General features: G+C 37.6%; 1 protein-coding gene across 3 annotated transcripts; it reads right to left on the minus strand.

Annotated features, from left to right (window-relative positions):
• Nucleotides 1-1,149: 1,149 nt before the first annotated feature.
• Nucleotides 1,150-18,960, minus strand: LOC135139975 (oxysterol-binding protein 1). Of its 3 annotated transcripts, none has more exons than XM_064070346.1 (11): nucleotides 18,717-18,960; nucleotides 18,468-18,530; nucleotides 18,204-18,392; nucleotides 17,888-18,155; nucleotides 17,674-17,839; nucleotides 17,144-17,328; nucleotides 10,786-11,187; nucleotides 8,825-9,047; nucleotides 8,621-8,770; nucleotides 1,966-2,301; nucleotides 1,150-1,914 (listed from the first exon to the last, which is right to left on the minus strand). In XM_064070346.1, the coding sequence occupies exons 1-11, from the start codon at nucleotides 18,857-18,859 to the stop codon at nucleotides 1,775-1,777; spliced, it is 2,265 nt and encodes a 754-aa protein (XP_063926416.1). In that variant the 5' UTR covers nucleotides 18,860-18,960; the 3' UTR covers nucleotides 1,150-1,774. The 3 variants fall into 3 exon arrangements, with proteins under 3 accessions (XP_063926416.1, XP_063926415.1, XP_063926417.1); XM_064070345.1 differs by having other exon boundaries at nucleotides 10,786-11,229; XM_064070347.1 differs by lacking the exon at nucleotides 18,468-18,530 and having other exon boundaries at nucleotides 10,786-11,229.

Here is an 18,960-nt window from a genome sequence, read left to right on the forward strand (position 1 = left end):
ATTCCTGAAATTGGTTGTAAAAATTCCAAAAATTTCAAAGACTCCAACAATTCTAGAGTTCCTAGAGAATTTAGAGATTCTAAATATAGTACAAAGATTTGAGTCTAAATCAAAAACCGCCAAAAATTTCACTGGAAAATATTCATATCGCAAACGATGAGATTATGCTTCGGGCATGTGACACAAATGACCACTTCAAACTTGTTCGTACGCTTACAACTTGCAGTAATTTTCGGTCAGTTACCATAAACGATATAAAGCGCTATACCGCTTCGACTATTTCTTTTTCGACCTAGTATTTTTGAACCTAAATGATTAAAGAGAAAAATACAAACTATCTACAGATTGACCGTCCAACTAAAGAATATTCCTGACTCGTTGGTTCTCTATACAGATGGAGCTAAAAATTCAGCAGGAGCTGGTGCAGCTTTGCATGCCTAGTTTTCTTAGTCATTTTTCTATTTTCTATGCATTTTTTTTTTTTTCAACAAAAACCACAGATTCAGTAGTTACGTCTGGCTCACATCACAGCTCACATTATAAAGAAATCGTAAAAAAAAGGTATTTAGTTTTCCTTACCTTTTGTAAAAAAAATCTGGCTCACATTTTTAAAAAGACCATAAAAAATGGGGTAGTTTCCATAAAAAAATTGATGTTTCAGTAGACAAAATGAGCCTAAAAACAAGTCATTTACTCAATTTTTTGTGTTTTTGTAAAGACCTCAATGGGCTCAAACTCAACAAACTTCAACGACTAAAACTTGAAAATCGACTCTTTTCGTCTTTTCCCAAAAAATTGATGTTTTTAGGAAAATCTGAGTTAGAAGCTAGGGGTTAAAAATAAGGGTAAAAAAAAATTCAACGTGGTTTTTGATGTTTTAGTTGAAAAAAAAAAATGCATAGAAAATAGAAAAAAAAAACTAGGCATAATAATCTCAGTTAGAACATTACACATATTAATTAGACTGTTTTAACTTTTTCTTAAAATTTTTACGTTTTTCAAGATTATTTGAGCACCAATAGTGAAAATGACTTCTGATTTGTAGTTTGTGACAGATTCGCTATATGCCAACATTTTTTTTTTTATTCAAATAGACTATTTTAACTTTTCTTGAAAATAAAGCTTGGTGGTGTTTAAAAAAACACAAAATCTGTTTGTACAAATTTTATTTTTTTAAGATGATCCGCATGTGTACACATGAGGATGGATTATGAAACAAACCATAGGTAAATCAGTATCACACGTGACATTTCAGATGACTTGATTAACATGACGCTGACGTCATCTTCTTCTTGCAGGGCGTACGTAGACAGTTTTTCTAAGAGGAGTTTGTGTCGTTTTGAACAAAATTTGTAAAACAGCGTATGGGGTTAGGAAAGCCGTCCGTCTTTTATAAAATTTATTGATCCTACATTGGCCAAAGCATATCAGTACAATATATATACAACACCTCCATCCTCCTGCCTCCGTCAGTACACTGCACAAGAACCAATGTATTTATTTACATTCTTGTATCACATAATTGCGGAAAAAGGTGACTTTATACAAAAATTGACTTTTTGTAAATCCACGTTCTAAAACATAAATACCGCTAAAAATACAACAAGTATATACACAGGATATATGATTGTTTCAATTTCAACACTGACTGCAGCAAATTAAAACCGTACCCAGAAACGCTATGTAAAATAAACCTCTTCCTTTTAGTGTTTAGTGAATAAATTAACAGAGCACTGATAATTACTTTGAAGCTTGATTATTTATTGATTAGTTACTAGAATATATCAGGACACCTATCCCACTTTTGCTTCTCTTTGCACTGCCAGTAATCTCCTTTGTATACGTGGACCACGACGTCGTCGTCGCCTGTCATTTGTTCGAACCACGTGGGTTTGTACTGCTCGAAGGGCTTCCCTGCAACAGAAGCGTCAAAATCGTGCGAAATCGCCGAAACTCGACACCGACCTTCCTGGGCTGAGGATTCCGCGTCCGACTCCCGCTTCCGTCGCGCCGCCCGCTGCTTCTCCTCCAGCCGCACTTTCTCCGTGTTGGCCTCGTCCCATTTTCCGTCCTCCATCAACCGCTGGTCGGGCCGCCGCCGCGAATCCGTGGGGGCGACACCGTCTTCGGGTTCGTTAAGTTGAGCTGCTAGGGTCGAGAAACCGTAGGATTTGTCGGCGTCTGGGGGCGGCATTCGCCGCTTCCAGGCCACGATGGACGCGCCGGTTTCGTATACTGGGTTGGTGGCGGTGCCGGTGTTACCCGTCACGGGAGCTATTTCTACCTGGTCGTCCCATGTTCCTGGAAACGACAAAGTATCCCACTATTACTTTATTTCTTAATTCAATTATTTCTATATCAATGCATTGCTTTTACTTATGTATTATGGTGAATATGATTTCATATTCGTTATTTATTAAGCATTGTCTATGTATATGTGAAAAGTGTTGTTGCCGAAATATTTTTAAAAAATATTTCGGCTTTCTGACTTCAGGTTTGTAATCTGCGACCAATCTTTTGGTTTTCTTTTTTAATTCATACATATAGTTTTCTTTGTATAACACGATTACTTAAGAACATATTTCACATGGTAATTTCTCGTAGAAAAATAAGAATATTACAATTAAGCTCCGCCCCTCGGCTCACGACGAATAAAAAAAATCATCAGAATTGAGATAGGGCGGGCGAGTTGGGTGAGGCTTATATTTTCCCTTTTTTTTGCTTAATATACATAACCATCTTTTCACAACAAGAAACTTAAAACATAGATAAAATGGTACATTTTTGCACGAAAATATGGATTTTATGGGGCGGAGCCTCATTGCAAAATCGATATTTCCTTATACAAATGTTCCATTTTGAACATGTTTTAAGTCTGATGTTGTGAAAAGAAGTCTACACACATTAAAATAAAATGACAAAATATAAGCCCGCCCACCCGCCCTATCTCAATTGTGATGATTTTTTTTATTCGCTGAGAACCAAGGGGGGGGGAGGGTTACCTACAGAATACTTATTTCTTTACAAGAAATTAAAAGCATGTTTTTGAGAAACGTATTGTTCAAAGAATACTATGTATACCAAGAAAAAAGCAAAATATGAACCCCGCCCACCCACCCCATCTCAATTGTGATAATTTTTTTATTTCTAGAAACTTAAAACACGTTTAAAATGGTGATTTTTGTAAGGAAATTTGGATTTTGCAATTAAGCTCCGCCCCTAGGTCTGCCAATGAATGAAGACTTCATTACTATTGAGATCAGGCTGTAATTTTTTCTTAATATACATAATGTTCTTTGAATAACACGATACTCAAAAACATGTCTTTCATGGTAATTTGTTGTAGAGAAATAATAATAAATAAAAAATGCAATTAAATTCCGCTCCTTTGGCTCTCGACGATTAAAAAAAAATCATCACAATTGAGATAGGGTGGGTGGGTGGGGATTATATTGTGCATTTTTTCTTAATATACATGGTCGTCTTTTCCCAACAAGAAACGAAAAACATGTTTAAAATGGTAAATTCTTGTAGACAAATATGGATCTTGCATTTAAGCCCCGCCTTTCGATCTGACAACGAATGAAAAATTCATCACAATTAAGAATTGAGATCGAGGCGGATATGGGTGGGGCCAAATGTCTTTTTTTTTAAGTGAAACCTTCTCCGGGGTTCCAACTGTCTTTTTACTTCCCGATCGTAAGCTAAGGAAGTATAGTAATCGAGTCCATCGGACGAATGGCCACATTTATGTTTTCTCGATGTTTCATGACCCCTACAGTACGAAAAAAGTAGTCTGCCGTTTCCGTCTGTCTGTCTATCTGGTGTCTGTATCCATTTTTATTAGAAAAGTAATCTCCGAAACTGCTGGACCGATTGTTGTCAAATTTGGTATATATATATTAGAAATATTATGTAGATGGTTAAATACTACCCAAAATTTGGATAATCATCCCCACCAACAATTTGATGACGTCATTTCATTGAATTGTATTTTTAAATAATTTTAGTGTTATATAAAAATATACTCCTATATTTGTAGCGTACGAATCCGCTTTCAGTTTTTTCGCTAAACGTTCAAATTTTCGCAAAAATAATTCCAAGGTTCAATACGTATATTACCAACACCGGGGCGTAGCGGCAAGTCGAGACCTCGGAGACGGCCAGAGAATCGGTGGGACATTGCGGTAGTGGTTCGATGTCGAAGTTAACCATTTACTTTTTTCTTACGTTGGTAATACGCTGCGAGTACTTTTCTTTTGTACTATGACCAGTGTTATCCATGTTGATGACTTCATTACCAATTTTTTATTGGTCAAATTAAGAACGAGTCAGCCCATTTCCTCGAAAATGTGAAAAACTCGTCTTTATAATAATAAAATAAGAATTATAATATTCAGACTAATTTCTACGTGACATTCTTTCGATGTATTAAGCTAAAAATAAACACTCGAGAATGCTGGATGTATTTCACTGTAGTTTAGGAGCGAGGGAAGTTCTGTCGAAACGACTTTCGACCAATTTTTTGGAAATGTAAAATCTTCTCGGGGGCGCCAAATGTCTGTTGTTTTAATGTGAAAACTTCTCGAGAGTCCTAATTGTCTTTTTTGAAAATGTAGAACCTTCTCGAGGGCTCCAACTGTTTTCTTTTTGAAAATGTAAAACCTTCTCGGGAGTCCCAATTGTCTTTTTTGAAAATGTAAAACCTTTTCGAGGGCCCCAACTGTTTTTTTTTTTGAAAATGTAAAACCTCGGGAGTCCCAATTATCTTTTTTGAAAATGTATAACCTTTTCGGGAGTCCCAATTGTCTTTTTTGAAAATGTAAAACCTTCTCGAAGGCCCCAAATGTCTGTTGTTTTAATGTGAAAACTTCTCGAGAGTCCTAATTGTCTTTTTTGAAAATGTAAAACCTTCTCGAGGGCTCCAACTGTTTTCTTTTTGAAAATGTAAAACCTTCTCGGGAGTCCCAATTGTCTTTTTTGAAAATGTAAAACCTTTTCGAGGGCCCCAACTGTTTTTTTTTTTTTGAAAATGTAAAACCTTCTCGGGAGTGCCAATTATCTTTTTTGAAAATGTATAACCTTCTCGGGAGTCCCAATTGTCTTTTTTGAAAATGTAAAACCTTCTCGAAGGCCCCAAATGTTGTTTTTTGAAAATGCAAAAACTTCTCGGGAGCTCCAAATGTCTTTTTTTTATGCGAAACCTTCTCCGGGGTCCCAACTGTCTTTTTTGAAAATATAAAACCTTCTCAGGAGTCCCAATTGTCCTTTTTGAAAATGTAAAACCTTATCGGAGGTTCCAAATCTCTTTTTTTTCAATGTGCAACCTTCTCCGGGGTCCCAACTGTTTTTTTTGAAAATGTAAAACCTTCTCGGGGGCTCCAAATGTCTTTTGTTTTAATGTGAAATTATCTCCGGGGTCCCAACTGTCTTTTTTGAAAATGTAAAACCTTCTCGGAGGCTCCAAATGTCTTATGTTTTAATGTGAAACTTTCTCGGGAGTTCCACTTGTCTTTTTTGAAAATGTAAAACCTTCTCGGGGGCCGCAACTGTTTTTTTTTTTTGAAAATGTAAAACCTTCTCCAGGGCCCCAACTGTTTTTTTTTTTTAAATGTAAAACCTTCTCCGGAGTCCCAATTGTCCTCTTTGAAAATGTAAAACCTTCTCGAGGGCCCAAACTGCTTTTTTTTTTGAAAATGTAAAACCTTCTCGGGAGTCCCAATTGTCTTTTTTGAAAATGTAAAACCTTCTCCAGGGCTCCAACTGTTTTTTTTTTTGAAAATGTAAAACTTTCTCGGGAGTCCCAATTGTCCTTTTTGAAAATGTAAAACTTTCTCGAGGGCCCTAACTGTTTTTTTTAAATGTAAAACCTTATCGGAGGCTCCAAATCTCCTTTTTCTAATGGGGGCCCCAACTGTGTTTTTTGAAAATGTAAAACCTTCTCGGGGGCTCCAAATGTCTTATGTTTTAATGTGAAACCTTCTCGGGAGTGCCAATTGTCCTTTTTGAAAATGTAAAGCTTTCTCGGGGGCCCCAACTGTTTTTTTTTTTGAAAATGTAAAACCTTCTCGGGAGTCCCTATTGTCTTTTTTGAAAATGTAAAACCTTCTCCAGGGCTCCAACTGTTTTTTTTTTTAGAAAATGTAAAACCTTCTCGAGAGTCCCAATTGTCTTTTTTGAAAATGTAAAACATTCTCGAGGGCCCCAACTGTTTTTTTTTTAATGTAAAACCTTATCGGAGGCTCCAAATCTCTTTTTTCTAATGTGCAACCTTCTCCGGGGCCCCAACTGTCTTTTTTGAAAATGTAAAACCTTCTCGGGGGCTCCAAATGTCTTATGTTTTAATGTGAAACCTTCTCGGGAGTCCCATTTGTCTTTTTTGAAAATGTAAAACCTTCTCGGGGGCCCCAACTGTTTTTGTTCTGAAAATGTAAAAACTTCTCGGGAACTCCAAATGTCTTTTTTTTTATGTGAAACCTTCTCCGGGGTCCCAACTGTCTTTTTTGAAAATGTAAAACCTTCTCGGAGGGTCCAACTGTCCTTTTTGAAAATGTAAAACCTTCTAGGGGGCTCCAAATGTCTTATGTTTTAATGTGAAACCTTCTCAGGAGTCCCATTTGTCCTTTTTGAAAATGTAAAACCTTCTCGGGAGTCCCAATTGTCTTTTTTGAAAATGTAAAACCTTCTCCAGGGCTCCAACTGTTTTTTTTTTGAAAATGTAAAACCTTCTCGAGAGTCCCAATTGTCTTTTTTGAAAATGTAAAACATTCTCGAGGGCCCCACCTGTATTTTTTTTTATGTAAAACCTTCTCGGGAGCCTCAATTGTCTTTTTTTTAATGTGAAACCTTCTCGGGAGTCCCAAATGTTTTTTTTTTTTGAAAATGTAAAACCTTCTCGAGGGCCCCAACTGTTTTTTTTTTTGAAAATGTAAAACTTTCTCGAGGGCCCTAACTGTTTTTTTTTTAATGTAAAACCTTATCGGAGGCTCCAAATTTCTTTTTTCTAATGTGCAACCTTCTCCGGGGCCCCAACTGTCTTTTTTGAAAATGTAAAACCTTCTCGGGAGTCCCACTTGTCTTTTTTGAAATTGTAAAACCTTCTCGGGGGCCCCAACTGGTTTTTTTTTTGAAAATGTAAAACCTTCTCCAGGGCCCCAACTGATCTTTTTTTGAAAATGTAAAACCTTCTGGGGAGTCCCAATTGTCTTTTTTGAAAATGTAAAACCTTCTCCAAGGCTCCAACTGTTTTTTTTTTGAAAATGTAAAACCTTCTCGGGAGTCCCAATTGTCTTTTTTGAAAATGTAAAACCTTCTCGAGGGCCCAAACTGTTTTTGTTCTAAAAATGTAAAAACTTCTCGGGAACTCCAAATGTCTTTTTTTTATGTGAAACCTTCTCCGGGGTCCCAACTGTCTTTTTTGAAAATGTAAAACCTTCTCGGGGATCCCCACTGTCTCTTTTGAAAATGTAAAACCTTCTCGGGGGTCCAACTGTCTTTTTTGAAAATGTAAAACTTTCTCGGAGACTCCAAATGTCTTTTGTTTTAATGTGAAACCTTCTCGAAAGTCCCAATTGTCTTTTTTGAAAATGTAAAACCTCGGGGGGCTCCAAATGTCTTTTGTTTTAATGTGAAACCTTCTCGGGAGTCCCACTTGTCTTTTTTGAAAATGTGAAACCTTCTCGGGAGTCCCACTTGTCTTTTTTGAAAATGTAAAACCTTCTCGGGGGCCCCAACTGGTTTTTTTTTTTTGAAAATGTAAAACCTTCTCCAGGGCCCCAACTGGTTTTTTTTTGAAAATGTGAAACCTTCTCGGGCGTCCCAATTGTCTTTTTTGAAAATGTAAAACCTTCTCGAGGGCCCCCAATTTTTGTAAAACCTTCTCGGGGGTCCCAACTGTCTTTTTGGAAATGTAAATCCTTCTCGGTGCTCCAAATTGTTTTTTATTATTTTTTTTTTAATGTGAAACCTTCTCGGAAGCCCCAAATATATTTTTTTAAGAATGATAAATCTTTTCGGGATTCCCCATTGTCAATTTTTAAAGAAGGCGAAACCTTCTAGGGGGCCCAACTGTCTTTTTCTAAAAAGGTGTGACGTTGTTTTTTCTATTACACTGTGAATAATACCTTCTGTATCGTTTTTACTCCATAGAGGTTATAACAAAAACTAAAATTCCGCAAAAGCAAAGCGAGGGAAGTTCTGTCGAAATAACTTTCGACCAATTTTTTTTCTTAGTATGTGCAGACTTATTTCAACAACAAGAAACTTAAAACATGTCTAAAATGGTAAATTTTTGTAGTAATCAGCTAAAATCCGCCACTTTTCTTCCATAACCCCTTTAAATGCGGCAAAAGTTGAACATCAAAGTTAATAGTAGTTTCATTTCACTAAATATTTAACACGTTTTTTCTTGGCCATTTGAATGTTAGAAAAAATAATGTACCTATACCTATACAACAAATATCTAGAAGTGCAAAAAGTAATCTTCCAAACATGAACCAATCAAATGGCAACATATGGCAGCCACGACGCGCCAATTTTAAACTCAGCCAATTAAATTCCCGTTTCTACATAAATAATTTCAAACACCACGCCTTTACCAATAAAAATCACCAATATTTACCGTTTATAATCCACTTTACGTTTCCACTAGCGTCCATCACGACTCCTTTCACCCTCCTCTGTGTATCCCTAGAGAAATACGAATACGGAATATATTTAAGATGGCATTTGATGCCCGCAGCTACTCCTTTTCCGACTATTTCCATATCCCCTAAACACAAACAATAGATGGTTTTTGTTGGGTACAGCAGCGCTCCAAACTTACCGTGTTGATCTACCCACAATTTCCCGACTATTATATTATGAATAGTAGTAGTGACTTTTCTCCAAGAGAACTTATTCCCGTTGTCAAATTCGACTTGAGCGGTTCCTAATGGTATGATTTGAAGATACTTTCCTCTGAACTTCGAGGTCATTGTGAACTCTTGCCAGCATTTCCAACCCCGGCCTTCACAATACTGTGCTACGATTGGAGGGTGATGAGAGACCTGGAAAATAAGCGAAAACTTACTGAATTTATGTGTCTTGATTTAAGATCACATTGTAGTAGGTAGTGCAATTTATTTTTACAATAATGATGTTGGCAGCTACTTGACCCTTTATTTGACCGTAATTGTTGAACTGAACAAGCAACGCGTTGGTGTTGCCAACATCATTAATTTAGAAATAAATTGCACAGCGTCCTAGGAGTTTTTTTTCGATCATGTATTATCCAGTCACGATCTTTATATAGTAAAATAGGCTTTGATATTTTTTCTTTAAGTTGGATAAACTGATTTGATGATTTAGTTTTTTGTCTGTAAGTAGCAGTAGTCTGATTGACATTTGACAAAAAATTTTCGAAGAAACAGTTGGGGGATTTAATTAAACCCTTCGGAAACAATAGAAAAAAAAGATATTTGGTAGACGAGACATTAAGAGAAAGTGGCCATGAAGTTCTTAGATTACCTCCGTACCATTGTCAATATAATCCAATTGAAATTGCGTTGGGATTTTGTAAGAACTATTACAACAAGCATATAAATTCTCAACCTTCATTAAAAAATAAGGTGGAGAATTTATGGCTTGAGGCGCTTTCTAAATGTACTCCCAGCATGTGGCAAATTTTTTGTAAACATTGTGAAAAACTTATTTTGACAGATTGGGAAAAAAATATGGGAAATCTTTCGTACGAATCTATACCTCCTTTCATTATTTCGATAGGTGAATCTGATTCAGAATCTGAATTTGAAAATGACGGTGATGATACAGATTTTCATAGCGAAATAATGGAAATGGAATTAATTGTAGCTTGTCGGGGGGTGATATTTTTACGCATCTTTCGTTCTAAATTTACCAAGGTAGTATGTGAAAAACTACCTGACGTACAACAAAATAAGTATAGTTTTAGTTAGTTCATCCATGTTGTTACTTTTCACCAAATTTTAAGCATTTTCATTTTTTTTTGTAACTCTTCATGGACTTGGAGAAGGCGTATAGTAACGTTCTTATTAATAAGCGTTTGGAAGTACTTAGTAAAAGCAAATAAAGAGCACTTACGTAAGCATTAGTAATAGCTATATGGATAAATCATTCAATTTAAGGCCGGAAAAATGTTTCAGAAGAGCTAAACCCATCAAAGCACTACAGCAAGGTTGTTGTCTTTTACCAACCCTTTTAGTAATTTTAGAAAAGTGAAAAAGGAAGTTGGAAGATATGGAAATAGGCTGTTCACAAATGTCGAAATTTCCATTTCTAAGAAGAGTGGGCGAGCGGAACGAACTGATGATTGAGAATTAAAGATGAGATGCTAAATGTGGCATGCGACAATAGTCGTATGCAGAACCCCCATTCATATAAAAACAATGTTTAAGTGAAATTTTAGTGTTTGTTCCTTACATATGAAATGAACACTTACAAAAAGCCGAATAACTGTTTTAAATAGCGTAAAGTTTTATGCTTTCTAAGAAATGGATACCGTTAACTTGGTCATTACTACTGAAAACTGAAAGTATCAGCAACAATGTTTATATTTCTGGCATATTTTTTAACCTTTAATTTAATAAAACATAACCTAACGAAAAAAGTTCAGGGAATTTTTATTCTTCTGCATCGAATACCAACAAACTCACTAGATTTTCATGGCCAACCCTACTATATAAAGATCGTGAACAGTTAATATACTTGTAATTTAATTTTAAATAAATTTAAAAAAAGAACTGTTACCAATTTTGTAACAATACGTACCTGTTCGCTGAAGGCCCTCCACCCCAAGTCTTCCGTCCGATCGCACTCGTACGTCTCCCCCAGCAGCGGGTTGAACGGCTTCCCGGTCCTCGAGCTGGTGGTCGAATACGACGAAATCGTAAACGCCGCCACGTAAGCCAACTGCTCGCACGCGTCCGACGCCTTCGCGGCCACATCCAGGATATCGGCGTACTCGTAATCCTCCGTCAACCTCTGCAGCATCGACAGCGGCTCGCTGAAGTTAACGGGCATCGGAATCTTCGACAGATCCTTGCCGATGCAATTCTTCATAATACTCCATAAGTTCAGCGGGTAATGCGGCTTGTCGGGAACGCGAGTTCTTCTGGCTTTTCTACTCGTGTTGGAACCAGGCGGAACGTACGCTTCGGTCTGGTGTTGCGACTGTCGTAACGAACTTGAAGATTTACCCGTAACTACGACCACCTGGAGAAACGGTGGACGGTTGGAGTGTGGGGTCAGAGACGAGGGGTCGACCACCGTCGTGCACATTGCGGATGGTTTGTATTTGGTTTGATTAAAAGTGGGGAACGACGACGATAATAAAAACTGCTGTGGCTATAACTGAGTACTAAAAAATTCCTCGGAAACATAAAGCGATAAAACACAAACATCGTATATTAAAGCAGTCATAAAATAAAGATACCGGCTGTCGCGGATTTTTTGATAACACCGACGTCGAATGACGAGTTAAATTTCAATTTCTCATTTTTTTTGTTTCATCAATTTACAATTTTATGATTCAAGGTTTAATTTTACCATTATTCGATTTTTCAATGTTTCGACTTAAAAGTAAAGTAAAAATCGCGCGTCTGAGTGACTTAAGTTAGTTATTACTGTCAAGTTATTACAACATTTTTTATTAATGCTTTATTTTGACGTTTACAACACATTAAGTAGGATTTATAAACTTGCTGTTGACGTTGAAGTTCCCGTTGACGTTGCATTTAGAGCTGGAATTTGTCATTTATAAATTCCATTGCCAAGTTGCCCTTGATAGAAACTTTGATGTTCAACTTTTGTCGTATTTAAAGGGGTTGTAGAAGAAAAATGGAGGATTTAAGTTGATTACTAAAAAAATGTACCCTTATAGGCATGTTTTAAGTTCCTTGCTGTCGAAATAAGTCTACAGATACTAAGAAAAAGAGGCAAAATGTAGCCCCGCCCACCCGCCCTATCTCAATTGTGATGATTTTTTTTACTCGTCGTGAGCCAAAAGGGGGGAGCTTAACTGCAAATTACTTATTTCTGGACAAGAAATTAAAAACATGTGTTTGAGTATCGGGTTATTCAAAAAATACTATAAATATTAAGAAAAAAATGTAAAATATAAACCCCGCCCACCCACCCGATCTCAATCGTGAAGATTTTGCTACATGAATGAAAATTGCTACAGGGATTTCAATAACTAAAAACTTAAAACTGCTAGAAATCTTTAAAAAAAAAATGGTCCAAAGTTATTTAGACAGAACTGAAAAACAGGCGAGCAGATACAAATTCTTCGAAAAATTATATTTAATTTTGTGAATTTATTACTTCCTAAACGTAAGCGTAGGAAGTATTGTAATCGAGTCCGTCGACCGACTCTCTACTTTTACGTTTTCTCGTGTCTGTCTGTCTGGGCCGATTGTTGTCAAATTTTATATAAGTATTATGAAAATCATGTAGACGGTAAAACGGTATTTTTTACATAATATTTTTTTTTAATTTCACCCTATTCTAAGGTAATTACTTCCCCAGCATAAGCGATGAATAAAGAAAGTCATCACAATTGAGGTAGGGTGGGTGGGCGGTGCTTATATTTTCCCCTTTTTACTTAATATTCGTAGTTTTCTTTTCGCAGCAAGAAACTTACGTGTTTAAACGAGGAAATAAGGATTCGGTAATTGCGCTCCGCCCCTCAGTCTAACAACGAATGAAAAATTAGTCACGATTGAGATCTAGACCGATGGGTGGAGCGTGTTGTTTTTTTTTACTCAATACATATAGTCTTCTCTGAGCAACACCATCACCATGTTTCACATGGTAATTCTTGTAGAAAAATACGAATTCTGTAATTAAGCTCCGCCCCCCTTGACTAACGATGAACACAGAAAAAGCGTCACGATTGAGATAGGGTGGGTGGGCGGGGCTTATGTTTCGTTTTATTTTTGTATTATTTTTTCTCCATAACAAAAAACTGAAAACATGTTTAAAATGGTAATTGCAAAATCGATATTTCCTTATACAAATTTTCCATTTTAAACATGTTTTAAGTTTCATATTGTGAAAAGACGTCTACACATATTAAAACAAAAAGGCAAAATGTAAGCCCGCCCACCCGCCCTATCTCTATTGTGATGATTTTTTTATTCGCCGTGACCTAATGGGGCGGAGCTTAACTGCAAATTACTTATTTCTGGACAAGAAATTAAAAACATGTTTTTGAGTGTCGGGTTGTTCAAAGAGTACTATGTATAAGAAAAAAATGCAAAATATAGACCCCGCCCACCCACCCTATCTAAATTGTGATATTTTTTTTTATTCTTAGAAACTTAAAACACGTTTAAAATGGTAAATTTTTGTGAGGAAATGTGGATTTTGCAATTAGGCCCCGCCCCTTGGTCTGCCAACGAATGAGAATTTCATTACTATTTAGGTCAGGGCAGTTATGGGTTGGGCTTAATCTTTGGCTTTAATTTTTCTTAATGTAATTCTTTTAGAAAAATACGGATTCTGAAATTAAGCTCCGCCCCTCTTGACTAACGAGGAACAAAGAAAAAGCGTCACAATTGAAATAGGGTGGGTGGGTGGGGCTTATGTTTTGCATTGGTTTTTCTTCTTAATATATTGTTTTTTCTCCATAACAAGAAACTGAAAACATGTTAAAAATGGTAATCACAAAATCGATATTTCCTTATACAAATTTTCCATTTTAAACATGTTTTAAGTTTCATATTTTGAAAAGACGTCTACACATATTAAAACAGTAAGGCAAAATGTCAGCCCGCCCACCCGCCCTGTCTCCATTGTGATGATTTTTTTTATTCGCCGTGAACCAAGAGGGCGGAGCTTAACCGCAAAATCCTTATTTCTTTACGAGAAATTAAAAACATGTTTTTGAGTATCGTGTTATTCAAAGAAAACTGTGTATATTAAGAAAAAAATAAAGCCAAAGATTAGGCCCCACCCATACTCGCCCCGATCTCAATTTTCAATTGTGATGAATTTTTCATTCGTTGTCAGACCGAGGGGCGGGGCTTAATTGCAAGATCCATATTTGTCTACAAGAATTTACCATATTAAACATGTTTTAAGTTTCTTGTTCTGAAAAGACGACTACGTATATTAAGAAAAAAAGGCAAAATATAAGCCCCGCCCACCCGCCCTATCTCAATTGTGATAATTTTTTTTAATAGTCGAGAGCCAAAGAAGCGGAATTTAATGGCAAAATCGTTATTTTTTCTCGATGTAAGACATGTTTTTGAGTATCGTTTTATTCAAAGAATACTATGTACATATATTAAGAAAAAATTGTAACCGAAGATTAAGCCCCACCCATACCTGCCCTGGTCTAAATAATAATGAAGTTTTCATTTGTTGGCAGACCTAGGGGCGTGCTCTAAGTTTCTAGGAATAAAAAAAATCACCACAATTGAGATGGGGTGGGCGGGCGGGGTTTATATTTTGGCTTTTTTCTTAGTATACATAGTATTTTTGAACAACACGATTCTCAAAAACATGTTTTTAATTTCTTGTAAAGAAATAAGTATTTTGCAGTTAAGCTCCGCCCCCTTGGTTCACGGCGAATAAAAAAAAAATGATCACAACTGCAATAGGGCGGGTGGGCGGGCTTAGATTTTGCCTTCTAGTTTTAATATGTGTGTAGACTTTTTTCACAACATGAAAGTTAAAACATGTTTAAAATGGAAAATTTGTATAAGGAAATATCGATTTTGACCACTAACCATGTTTTAAGTTTCTTGTTGTGAAAAGATGGTTATGTATATTAAGCAAAAAAAAACCAAAATATAAGCCCCGCCCACCCGCCCTATCTCAATTCTGATGAATCTTTTTATTCGTTGTGAGCCGAGGGGCGGAGTTTAATTGTAAAATCCTTATTGTTCTACGAGAAATTACCATGTGAAATATGGTCTGAAGTAATCGTGTTATACAAAGAAACTAAATGTCAGATCGAGGGGCGGGGCGTAATTGCAAAACCGATATTTCCCTATAAAAAATTACCATTTTAAACATGTTATAAGTTTCTTGTTGTGGAAAGATGACTACACATATTAAGAAAAAAAGCCAAAATGTAGCCCCGCCCACCCGCCCTATCTCAATTGTGATGATTTTTTTTATTCGTCGTGAGCTAAGAGGGTGGAGCTTAGCTGCAAAACCCTTATTTCTTTACGAGAAATTAAAAACATGTTTTTGAGTATCGTGTTATTCAAAGAAAATTATGTATATTAAGAAAAAAATAAAGCCAAAAATTAGGCACCACCCATACCCGCCCCGATCTCAATTCTCAATTGTGACGAATTTTTTATTCGTTGTCAGATGGACGGGTGGGGCTTAATTGCAAGATCGATATTTGTCCACAAGAATTTACCATTTTTTGTTTTAAGTTTCTTGTTCTGAAAAGACGACTACGTATATTAAGAAAAAAAGGCAAAATATACGCCCCGCCTACCCACCCAATCTCAATTGTGACATTTTTTTTTTAAACGTCGAGAGCCAAAGAGCGGAATTTAATTGCAAAATCGTTATTATTTTACGACAAGAAATACCATGTAAGACGTGTTTTTGAGTATCGTGTTATTCAAAAAACCAAAGATTAAGCCCCACCCATGCCTGCCCTGATTTAAATAGTAATGAAGTTTTCATTCGTTGGCAGACCTAGGGGCGGAGCCTAATTGCAAAATCCAGATTTCCTCACAAAAATTCACCGTTTTAAATGTGTTTTAAGTTTCTAAGAATAAAAGAATCTTCACAATTGGGATGGGGTGGGCGGGCGGGGTTTATATTTTGTCTTTTTTTCTTAATATACACAGTATTCTTTGAAGAACACGATTCTCAAAAACATGTTTTTAATTTCTTGTAAAGAAATAAATATTTTGCAGTTAAGCTCCGCCCTCTTGGTTCGCGGCGAATAAAAAAAAATCATCACAATTGAGATAGGGCGGGTGGGCGGGCTTAGATTTTGCCTTTTTGTTTTAATCTGTGTAGACTTCGCCCCGTAATAACTTTAACCATGTTTTAAGTTTCTTGTTGTGAAAATATGGTTACGTTCATTATGCAAAAAAAAGGCAAAATATAAGCCCCGCCCACCCGCCCTATTTCAATTCTGATGAACCTTTTTATTCGTCGTGAGCCGAGGGGTGGAGCTTCATTGTAAAATCCTTATTGTTCTACGAGAAATTACCATGTGAAGTATGGTCTTAAGTAATCGTGTTATACAAAGAAAACTAAATGTCAGACCGAGGGGCGGAGCGTAATTGCAAAATCGATATTTCCCTATAAAAAATTACCATTTTAAACATGTTATAAGTTTCTTGTTGTGAAAAGGTGACTATACATGTCCCCTTTACTTCAGGGGATTTTCTTTTAAGTTGGCAGCACTACACACTACCGCAATTTGATTGGTTGAAAACTCAACGTCAACGTCACCCCAACGACGTACCAACTGTCAATGGCAACGTCAACGGCGAACAACAACGTCAGCGACAAGTTCATAAATCGACCTTTAATGAGTTAGATATAACTTAATGGAGGAAGTTGAAATGTGAGACATCCGCTTTTGTTTTCGAATCGCTTGACGACAAATTTAAATTATCAGTCGACGTTTTGTTTTAATGCCACATTACTATTCATAACACCGAGTGACTATTAATATTAGTGACTTTTTGTCAGGTTGGCAACATATTTAAAACTATGATAGCATAACTGATTGTTAAATTGACATTTATGACACCATATTAACACGTTTGTTAAGATAGCTCATGTTAAGATTGACAACTGTAAACCGACTAAATAGCATTGCTGCCAATAATTCAGGGTTGCCAACACAAAAATTTGCTTCAACCATTAATAGTCACCAAATTACTACTGTTATAAAGGGACGTGGATCACCACGAAAATGTCACTATTACATAAATCACAAGGACTCAGATCTTAGACTGACATAACTGATAACAACTACAAAAATACCACTTTTATTGCCATCTATATGGCGAAAAAAGTACCCAGGATTTATATTTACGTTCTTTGAACGAGGCGTTTTATCTTTATTGCATGGAAACTATGCCGTGTTCAGGAGGTTAATGAGGTGGTCAACCCCTTTTTGCCCGTAAGCACTAACCTGTTTTGTTTCAGTTGTTTCATCGGGCTCGCTAGAACTGTCTGAGCTATTTCTGCGGTGTCCGGTGCCTGTGGGTATGTTCAAAGTGAAGTGTCCGTCAGAGACCCCCGACGAGCTAACCACGCTTTCGGCTACCGCGTCGTAAAACTCATTTTCATCCTCCTCTTCCCCGTCACTAGCATTCACTGAAAATTTGTCACAACCGTAAAGAAATTGTCAATCAAGCGAAAACCCCGTTGCCCCCCAACCGAATTAACGACCGGAAAATCAGCACACTTGTTGAATTGATTTATAAAAAAGTGAGGTTATGTCAACGAACCGCCACCGCAAAAATCGCCGGAAATCCGCTCTCCCACGCATACTTACGTCGCTTTTTCTGCGTCTTTCTCATAATCGCGCCGTTCCGAACCCTCTACACCAAAAATTTTACATAAAATCCGCAGCTCTTAGATCTGTCAAAATTGACTTATTAAAATAAAATTAGGTTAAGCTGTCAAAAAACGAACTGTCAACACGGAAATGGGGCTCACCTGGCCGGTTTGTATGGGCGTTGGCCGCCTGTTCGAGCTTAGAATGTTGCTGCGCTAGCGTCTCCACCATCTCTTGGAGTCTCTGGCGCTGCTCGCGTTCGTGCTGGAGGAGCCGGATCCACTTGTGTCCGTGGGCTTGTGCAGTCTTCAAGTACTCGGCGCACGCCTGCCAACCCAATCACAATACAGACACTTTCACACCACCCATACTCACATTAATCATCGCGTTGGTGGAAATGCGGAAAAGAGTAGCCCTCTCTCCCACCTCCTTCGACTTACTTTGGACCCCATCGGGGTCCAGATTTGTCTCCATTTCGGTCAGAGGCTTCACCAGCGACTTCCAGTGCTTCTGGATCAGGTCGCTGCAAGTCTGAATGTCGTTCAATTGGGCTTCAAGTTTGCGCACGACGCTCGACCATTCCTCGGGGCTGCCAGAGCCGTCCTCGGCCTCCTCTTCGTCCTCCTCGGACTCCATGCTGCGTCTAACGCTCTATTAGAGCCACACAAACACTATTAGGGGGGTGACATACATGGCTTTGGCTTTGGCGAGCTCCAGCGCTGTCACCCACGACTGCCTCTCTACCTCTGACGCCGCTCGGATGTGGAAGGTCTGCGTGCCCCCATTCGAGATAACGAACGTGCATGCGTCTACAGTGTAGATCAAGGCACCGTGTAGCGAAATGCTGCCCCGACAGGTGTGCGTCATCTCGGCTTGGTTCCTGTAAGAGAACGACATTTCAGGCTGGTTTTTAGCAGGGTTGCGTTGTTGTGCAGGGCCTCCTCACGCTACTCACCCCTGCTTGAACCTTCTACGTCTTCGAATTGACAGAGTTGGGACACCACCATTATTCTCGGCCCTGCACAACAACATAATCCGTTTTTATTTGATCGGTGAGTTGATGAGACTATCAACAGCTACCCGAATGAGAATGGGGGTTTAATGGCCGAACCAAGTGGGATCATGCGTATATCCTAAGGAACTGCTACAGGGGCACACCACCTTAAGCATGCTTTATGTATTATTAAATCGGATGACACTTCACCTGTAATATGACAGATGTCCATTTTGAAGCACGAACCAACGTCGCTGGTAACCTTTCAGGTAGTTGGTCCATTTGAAGAGCCAGCCTTTCATGGCGGGTTCATTTTGAGCCAGGTTTGATTTCGTCGTCGCGACGTCGCCCATTTTCACGATTTTCTGCTTAGATTTGTTTTTATTTGCATCCACTTACGATGACACGTCGTCCATGTTTAAAGTGTGACGTCGGAATGTCAGTGGAACGTCAT

Source organism: Zophobas morio, unplaced genomic scaffold, assembly GCF_036711695.1.
Source record: "Zophobas morio isolate AGI-343-1 ecotype UQ-CSIRO unplaced genomic scaffold, CSIRO_AGI_Zmor_V1 ptg000038l, whole genome shotgun sequence".
Classification (NCBI taxonomy): Eukaryota; Metazoa; Arthropoda; class Insecta; order Coleoptera; family Tenebrionidae; genus Zophobas; species Zophobas morio.

Coding starts and splice junctions, on each gene's coding strand:
- LOC135139975 (XM_064070345.1), bottom strand. CDS start 18,859: ATGGGCGACGTCGCGACGACGAAATCAAACCTGGCTCAAAATGAACCC. Junction 2,302..8,620: donor CGTAAAGTGGATTATAAACG/GTAAATATTGGT, acceptor TGTCGTTTCCAG/GAACATGGGACGACCAGGTA. Junction 1,915..1,965: donor GGAATCCTCAGCCCAGGAAG/GTCGGTGTCGAG, acceptor CTTCTGTTGCAG/GGAAGCCCTTCGAGCAGTAC.